Source organism: Ciona intestinalis, chromosome 9 (genome assembly GCF_000224145.3).
Source record: "Ciona intestinalis chromosome 9, KH, whole genome shotgun sequence".
NCBI classification, from domain to species: domain Eukaryota; kingdom Metazoa; phylum Chordata; class Ascidiacea; order Phlebobranchia; family Cionidae; genus Ciona; species Ciona intestinalis.
In genome coordinates, this window is record NC_020174.2 from 3,865,637 (window position 1) to 3,874,911 (window position 9,275).

At 39.1% G+C, this 9,275-nt stretch overlaps 1 protein-coding gene across 1 annotated transcript; it reads right to left on the bottom strand.

Annotated features, from left to right (window-relative positions):
• Window positions 1-4,985: 4,985 nt before the first annotated feature.
• LOC100182272 (adipocyte plasma membrane-associated protein-like) lies at window positions 4,986-9,009 on the bottom strand. The gene is made up of 6 exons (XM_002128899.4): window positions 8,570-9,009; window positions 7,699-7,871; window positions 6,946-7,170; window positions 6,542-6,739; window positions 6,020-6,167; window positions 4,986-5,745 (listed from the first exon to the last, which is right to left on the bottom strand). The coding sequence occupies exons 1-6, from the start codon at window positions 8,824-8,826 to the stop codon at window positions 5,454-5,456; spliced, it is 1,293 nt and encodes a 430-aa protein (XP_002128935.1). The 5' UTR covers window positions 8,827-9,009; the 3' UTR covers window positions 4,986-5,453.
• Window positions 9,010-9,275: the final 266 nt, after the last annotated feature.

Sequence of the window (9,275 nt, forward strand, 5' to 3'; positions counted from 1 at the left end):
AAAAACGATGCCAAGCTGAACTGGACCAGTTAACTTTTCTCAACAATAGATTAAGTGCGGCGTACCCAGTTAGAGCTACTATTTCTTTAGATATAGCCGCCGGTCTTGTTAATCCCTATCCCAGTTTCGGGCGAACAGGAAGCCGAACTACCACCGAGCTATTGTCAAAGTTAATTGTCAGTTTTCCGAAAACAAATTGTGAAACTTTTCTGCTTCATTTCACCCAAATTGTTTATGTGAACTGAACACAATTTTACCGTCAACGGAAGTAAGCCTTTGCGTATCAAAGAGTTTAAATTAAAACAGAACCTCATCATACCTTATGCTATTATAAATTAAAAACACTTTTTATTCTAATCAAGATCGCTCAAAAATATAACATTCCTCTTTAAGTAAGCATCTGCCTTTACTTATTCTTGTACCTCCGTCAACCACTGCTCTACCAATGCGTATGTGGAAGACACCGTAATGCCCGCGACTTTACGTTGAAAAAGGAAAAAAGTGCGCACCACGTAACCAACCGTCGCTACGCTCACTACGCTGGAAAGTAAACCCCGTCCAATAAACCAGCAGGGGTACACGCCAGACCTGAGGTTCAGTCTGCACCGCTTTCCCTAAATCTCATGGCACCACGGGATAAAAATAAAACAACCAACAGCGGTATACAACGCTATGCATGCAAAACTACTTACAGACGAAATGGAAATATTTAACTTCAGAATACCTACAGGACTCTTGGTCTCAAACTATACAGTTAACTGACTAAATAAGTTGTGTAAATAATTACAAATTTCTCGTAGAAATTTGTAAATTCATTTTTTCATTACTTAATCCTAGCGATTACTATATGAAAACGGCTTGCTTCTTTGGTATACTTTTCCTTCCCATCCCACTAACGATGCCCGATTACTGCCAGATCTGACGCTTGCCAGTTCGCTTTATCCTTATACTCAACAAACCACAACGGAAACGCACTTTCTCCTCGCGGCTCACACTTCGCAACAGCCGCCGCACCGAGCAAGCGACGTGTCTTCCCAAGCCGACCTTGAACTTTTCCGGCGCTAATTAGATCGGACATTTTGCATCTGTTCCGCCGGATTCGTTTCATCATCGATCGGCGTTTGTTTGATGCCGAGGAAATGTACACGCTAATGTTGGTCTGTGTATCAGTCTTTATTCACCAAGCTGCAACCGATTTTTCGATCACATAACCCGCCGACCGATTGCTTCCGTTGCTTGTACAATTTCGCAGCATAACCGACTTATCCATCGGACTCGACACATTGATTTTTTGCCATCGTTTTGAGCGAAATGCAAAAGAGAAACTGTGATCGGCAACCACTAATACAGTTACAGCTATCAGATTCTAACAGATTTAAACCCATATCCGCGTCGAAAACATCAATAAGCGAAGAGCTATTCGAGATTTAATACCCTACTCTACAATATTAAAAGAAAACAAGAACCTAACGTGTCATTCAAATTATTAAGTTGAAATGGCCATACAGATTCCAACGACGAGTGTTATTGTCAATTGCTTTTTTATGTCAACGACGCTGGTTAATCAGCAGGTCAGAAATAACGTTCATATATCCCGTCAACTGCTGATTACACCACCAACAATGAACGCCAATTGGCAGTTATTTTGGTGCGTCAACACATTGTAATATATACTGAAAAGATTTCCAAGCGTCCTTATACGTTGTTATATGGACTTGCTTTGTGTATAAGATAACTGTTCCCATAGCAAAAGCTGTAAAGCGGGTTATCTAATTGCAATTAATGTCCTGGTATATAAGGTTGGGTGCAATTTGAGCAACGAGGAAGGTCCTGAACAACAAGCGTCTGATGCTAATGGGTTGGAAGGCAGGAAGCTTCACATCATCAATTTTGCTTGTGTTGTTTGCATTTATTTGCATGCTGCAGCTCATTTTCAATTGCTGCCAGGACTAATAGATTTGCCTCGCGTTGCAATCGACAGATTAACGACGGCGGGCTATTGGGATCGATTTGAGTTTATCGAGCGCGTGGGGTTGAATTTAGTCTGCAAAACCTAGCTGGCTGACGAACTTCGTCTTCGAAATTAATTGGCAGCCAAGATAAAAGCATTTCGTTGTCAAAACTCTGCGTAGTAAAATACATGCTCGCAAGTCCCTGCCACAGCCCACTATTCGTCGTTCAAATAGTGCACATCGTGGGGCAGTAATTTCGTTGTCCCACTGCGTAGATCGTTCCCGAAATAGAGCGGGCGGACCTAATTGAATCACTCGCACTTGCGAACCGGGTTAATTAAAAATCGAAGACGGCTAAGCTGGCACTGCAGTGTCACTGCTAGCCACATGCAAGTTGTATCACAGTCAAGCTGGCCAGCAAGGATAAATCTTGGCCAGGATGCTCTGCAGTCCTGCGGAGATAGGATCGATTGAACTGCTTTAATCGGATCGATCATTCCCTTGTCAAAGATTATCGTTCTCGGTGAAACAAATTAGCGAATCATCCGTTTGAACGATACATTTGGACGTCATATTTATGTATAGATAAACCTAATTACAATGTGGGTATATTTACATTCCTATATATCGCAATTCAGATGAAACAAAAATTTGGTGCTGGTTATTTGCGAGCGCTAATTCGTACTTTTCTAGGGATTTTCTAGTTTGTCTTTTTGTTGCTTGGCGAATTATTTCCTCATTGGGTTTCATTCAACGACAGTAAAATACCAAACACTGTTGCTTGTATTGGTAAACGAACGTACACAGAGTCGTCGTGGGAAGTTGCTGTTTTCAAAGCCAATTAGCAATTTTCTCGGCGCGATCGTCTTGTTTCCGATCCCGAATGAAAGCCCACGCTGGGCGTAACAACATTTCGTCGTCCTTTCAATTCTACTTGTACTGGGCGGACCCACAAAAGTGATAGAAAGTATAAACATTGATACAACAGTCGACCGCACAATGGGACAGGTATCAGGTGCCCTGCACTCGCGAGGGCTTAACGTGTCGCAGTCCCACTCTCATTGTTCACGTCGATTGCTTGCCATTGTCCCGACAGCCACTTCTGGCTCAATTTTCGGAAAATCCGTGTAGCATAGTTTGATACAGAGCGTATCGACTTACAGTCCTAACTCAATTATTCGCAATTCCACCCCGCTGCAAATAGCAATAGTGCGGAGGCCCAACGGATGATTTGTTGAATTACACAACTTCTTTCTAGAACTGTTGTACCGTCACAAACACGGCTGTGGCGACATCATTTGTTTACCTGTATCCTCTACTTTATGGCATCGAATTCCAATGCGCAGGTGTTTCAATGTTCTATTGAGCTACGATGAAAAACTTCAGTACATTCACTACACTGTACAAGTTACCATTAAGCTGTATGAATATTCCGATGTACCTTTGCTTTATATACATATGCGGGACCCGAAACACGGCTTGGGTTTATCGCGTACATTTATCATTCTAAACCCGAACAGCCGTTCACAGAAGCAACAGTGTGTGCCACAGGTATAAAGCTGCTGTATTTTCAGCAGGCGCATAAGAAACTTTGACGACCCCTTACACGCCGTCTGTGTCAGCAGGAAGCAGCAGTATCGTGTTCGGGCAAAATATCTGCTTTTTCAACTTGGTTATACCTCGAGCAAACGAAGAAAACACTACCCCGTGACGTCTGGTCGCTGAACCGATTTTAAAGCGGAATCCGATTTCGCTTAAGAATCCAGAGAAAAGTCATAGGATCTATTTTATTTTGCCGGTGATATGACGTTTCCATTTGATTTTTAAATTGGTTAACTCCATTTAAATTACCGATTTCAAAACCCAGAACGAAATTGGGCCACTTAAATTAGTTAGTTAATTATACCCGGAAACTGTGGGCATATCTGTCCAGTCGAAATGCAGGAAAAGTATCTTGAAAATATTCTCGTAACCTTCTGCCGTCGCTCGAAGCGAATATTCAGTAAACGGTTTTGAAAACGTCGCCTTCAATATAATGATGGTTTATAATCGAATCATTCGCGGAGTAATGTAGCAGCGAATCGGGATATAAGGTCTTCGTATCTTTACAAAGACTTTAACACATATGCTGGTCTTGTAATATTTTAAAAATATTTTGTTTTGTAAAAGAGCTTGGTATTTTTGTTTTCCGAAAAATGTTATATATATCTAACTTTTATGAAGGCAGGTATTCATTTTTTGCAAAGTATTCTACACATAGTTTTGGATCGATCTAAATTTGGACCTTGCTTGTTTATGGTCAAGTGAGTTTCTTGTTTGGGTTCGAACCTTCGACTTTGCGGTATTTGGCGCAGGAATTCTGTCCACGGACTGCACAGCATGACGTATTTATTCTTGAATTAGGATACAAATAACTCTTACGGTGTATCTTGGATTTTTGAAACGCGTGGAGGTTAGCCACGACCATACTTAAATTTTGACTACCAAAGTAACACCTTTTAAATAAACCCTGACAAGTATTTTCCGTAATGTTTTTAACCGTAACAGTTCGACTTTAACGGGCGTAAGTGGCAGAAAGTTAGGGACGCTCCAGTCAGCACAAGCACTTCGCATACAGCAATTTAAAGTCGCGCATCGTTGCGCACCGGTGGCTTAAAACTGAAGTCCACCTCATTCTACTCTACTCAGTTACCAAAGATAAGGCACTACAGTACTCCGCGTTCTTTTAACCGTAAACTTTTACGGCATGTTAATTTTCTGAGTACTTTGCGGTAATGCTTATGTGTTGTATTTCTTATCAATTGCTCTATAGTCGACCACCTGCCCCAATAGGTTACGCTCATCAAGCCACAGAGGGTTTTCCAATCTATCAAAAACGGCGTAGGTAGAGTACCTCATCACCCAAAATTATAAATACCGGCCATTTATGATTTCGCCTAAACACATAAACATTTAAATCCAAAAGAAATATTTTTAGCAATTAAATGATTATCTCTTTCAGATGAATAATACACCTGTCGATAACAGCGTATATGCTTACTTAATTTTTATGTTAAAGTGATCTACTTTTCAATTCTGTTGCCACATTTACAATTTTTGTGAAGTAAATGTTTTAAGGTCGTTTTGTTAATTTAAATAAAAAAGCAAGCATCGGTAACCCTAAAACGGTAAGAAACTGTCTCGATGTAGTTGTAGATTATTTATAACCAGTTGTTTAAAATGGTGCGTGAAAACAAACTAAACTAACCCAATACATATATTAACCCCAGGACAGTTCTAAATGATAAACACAACTGTATATACTATATCTACATTCTAATCACCACCTATGCACATTTATTTGCATGCACGCTTGCCAATAAATCGTTATTCGGCGTCCCTAATAATCAATCTTACTGGACAAGAATTAAGATATCTGAGTAAAGGACGAATGTTATTTCTTTTTATTCTTGCTTTGATACTGACTCAGTGTTTTCTACTACATGGAAATCATCACATTCCTTACAACCCTTGTTTAGTTTCCTGCTCTTTAGGGTCTTTATCCGAGCTCCCCTTATCAGATGGTTTAGGGGCGTCCTCCATGCCAAAAGATTTAGGATCGAATTGGGGTTGCGGGTCACCCAAACCCCCCATAAAGTTCTGGTTGTCGTTGCCAAAGAATAGAACTTCGTTTTCAGCTTCCGCAATGTCAGTAATGCGGTCGTTATTCTTCCCGTATTGGTCTTGTAATGACGCCATTACAGTACCATTCGTGTGCAGGTCAACTGCTGCGTGGTGTGGTGTGAATGCCAACCTGTAGAAAAAGTCATAATCTAGGCGTGAAAATACAACAAATCTATGTTTGCTCATACCCATGTATCCCATTTTTGTATATTCTTTCGTACGTTTTGCATTTTTTAATGCAAAAAAAATAAATAAAAATATTTTTTTCATCTTAAGTTATACCAAACAATTATTATAATTCTCATCTTACCTGTAATGCTATATTTTTTTACAAGCACCTAAATTTAATCTATTCCCCTTTTTTATATACTTCCATACGCCGTATTTTTACCACTCTAACCTACCCCCACAGAATTCTCTCCGGCAGCAAGAAACAGAAGACTTTTCGTAACCAAGGTCTGTCATTGACATACTTAACAAACCCATGATTAACTGCTTGCATCGTCATCCAATACCCTCCTCGTCGATTAAGACGAATTCGTCCAGGTATACCTGCATGCTCAACAATTTTCTTATGTTAAATCAACACACACTTAGTAATGGTTGTTGTTTTGTTTTTTCCATGTATAATTTCCGAATCTATTGGAGATAATCCTCCCTCTGTTTATAGACCACCAAACCCTTAAATAATGTTTTTATCAAAAAACTTTAAAAGTGATCTCCGACCTGGGACTACTAGATATTTATAAAACGTCCCACTTTACCCTGCGTCTCGTTTTACCCCACCTTGCTACAGTACATTGTTTAAATCGGGTTATTCTTTAGTAGGCCATGCTATAAACACACGCATTACGCAACCATACATCCAACCCACTACATTTTGGTTGCTTTCAAACTCTCTCTCGCCACCACGCGGTTTCACTTACCCGGCAAATATGTCTCTGATCGCACCGTAGTATTATCGATATCCCATACTATGAAGCGGCCTCGACCACTTTCCGAAATCAGTAAACCATCCTCACTAAACGTAGCCTCGACGCTGGTAGGCATGCATAAGCCATCCTTCATATTTATCACTCTCTTAGAAACCGGCGAAAACCGGAATAATCTGCCAGTGCACGATCCTGCCAAGTAAAAAAGATACTGTTGGATAGACAGCAGTTGTTTGATTTAGCAGTCCCCAGAATGTTTTATTATTTTAAAAGTTTTTAACCGTTAAACATGTATTGGTTTTTCCATGATTCAGAGTCCATGTTAAAATTATTTTTTTATATAAAATTTAAGCTGTTTTGCCGGTCGTCATTTAACACATAGTTGTTTCAATTTTTACCTTCCAAAAACTGGTGCATGTACGTCCGAGCCGAATACTTGCTGCTTGAATCCACAACATAAAGAAGGCCACCGGTGCCAATTGTAAAGTCCATGAGCGACTTTACAGGCGGGTTTACTTCATGTAGCTCCATTGCCATTATTCTCTTCATAGAACTAAGTTCAATAATGTAAATTCCGTGATCCGCGTCTCCCACATACAACATACCCATGCTTATACGCAAGCCTGTGGTATAAAATAACGTTAATAATCAAGCAGATTTATACAACTACATGGACATGACAAAAAACTAAAAAAATAAACTTCGATAAAATTACATACGTGGTAACTCCTAAGCACGTGTTTAAACGCATGGCTGCGGTACAAAATAACGTTACCTTTCTATTTTGAAAAATGCCAGCAGTTTTTACAATGCCATGTATGTAGTATACAGGAGACGCAGAATGTGTAATTGACGATCTTACGCTCTATAGCTGTTAAGTTCTGTAGCATTGCGCTATACTTTGAAGCAATTTTCTTGTTGTTTCTTTGCCACAAATTTGTTTTTAAGCATTCAAATAAACAGACCACGACACTATTACGCAATTTCAGAACAGTCATTTTAACTTTGTCCCCGAGCTAATAGTCTTATGTAAAATATTTGTTTACGAAGCTGTTGGTATATATATGTATATATATTATATTTTTACCAGCCTAGTCTATCGTCTTATGTTTATTAAATATAACACTTTTTAATACTCAATGTCTTCTTACTTATTATATATCCAGGATACGACGACACCAACTTGATTTCGCCCATGCCGACTCTACCGTACTGGTCCTTTTCAATACCAAGCACCGTCCCATCCACCTGGCCAACGAACAGGACCTGGCTTCCGTAGTCAAACACCAAACAACGTGGACTGAACACTTTTAAGGTTCGGATCCTGCAAAGTAAAGATATACGTGAGTCGCTGTAAGATTTTTACGTTTAATCTTTAACACGTTGCGGTTATAAGATTGATATTTTCTATATTTTTTATGTAGTACTGCGGGGTAAAATGGACTGTTAGATGGACACATGGTAACTCGTAAGCTGGCATAAGGTGTATGAAACAGAACACCTGTGTTTTAACGATTGTCATTTTCCGGCCACACGAGGATAAAATAGGTTACATTCATTCATTCATCCACCTAATATTCCATATTTCATAATTGTGTCTGTAACAATTAACAACGCCATTGTAGAGTCGTAGAGATATAGTTATATATAAATATATAACTATTCTTCGTTTTTGGACGATACAGAGTATAAAACATTCAACTTGGCTACTGCTTAACTTAAGATAACTGCAGAAATCAGTTATTTTGAGCTTTCGTTAATTTTCTCACGTCTCGGCCTATATTGCCTATGGTAGGGTGGGGGTGATGGGACACCTTTTCGTTTAGTTTTCTCTTTTCATTTGGTAGTAAACATAGAACATTCAATGAATTATAAAATCGTATCCTCACGACTTCCATAGACCGTTGTTAATTGTTTAAAACACGATCAGGCAATTTGGATATTATGTGTTAAAGGTGTCACATCTTCCCTACTATATATCAACAGTACCAAAAATATTTCATTTAAAATGCGTTATCTTACATTCGAACGTTGGTCAAAATATCATTTAATTCAAACGCGTCGTCCCATACACCACCGTTTGTGAAATTTGTCATCATATCCACTGGTTCTAGCGAAGAAAGCTTGACAGCAAGCATAGACAGTGCAGCTACCAGACAAGCCAAGGCCAAAATCGGAGGGAGTATAATACGAGGATTGAACAGCAGCCGGGCCAACTTTTTGCAATTTGCTTTGAACCGAAACCTTGATTTCTTTTTGGTTCCGTAGATCTGTGCCATATTGTTCAATACACACAAGTAGTCGGGATTTAAATTTCAAAACAGCGAAAGGTTATTTAACCGATCAGAATTCCGTTTCTGAAGACATATATGTTTAAATGACCATACCGTTCCTGCATTTCTATAGCTTGATATATTTATACATTACCAACTGTAAATCAATATTCTACAGCTTTCCGCACTCATATATTAAGCTATCTGAATGAAGAATGTACTTATTCAACATTACTATTTACTAACTTGATAAACAATAGCGAAATAATTCAAACTTCCATATTACAAGGCTTATTTGAAAGATTAAGCCTGGATGTCTAAACTGTTCTCCATTTACTTTTAACTGGCCCGTATAAAATGAACACACGTGTACTGAACGAACTAACGATTGCTGTAACAACAAACTCGATAAGTAGTTTTGATTGGAGTAATGTACCGGTTATGACATATAGAGC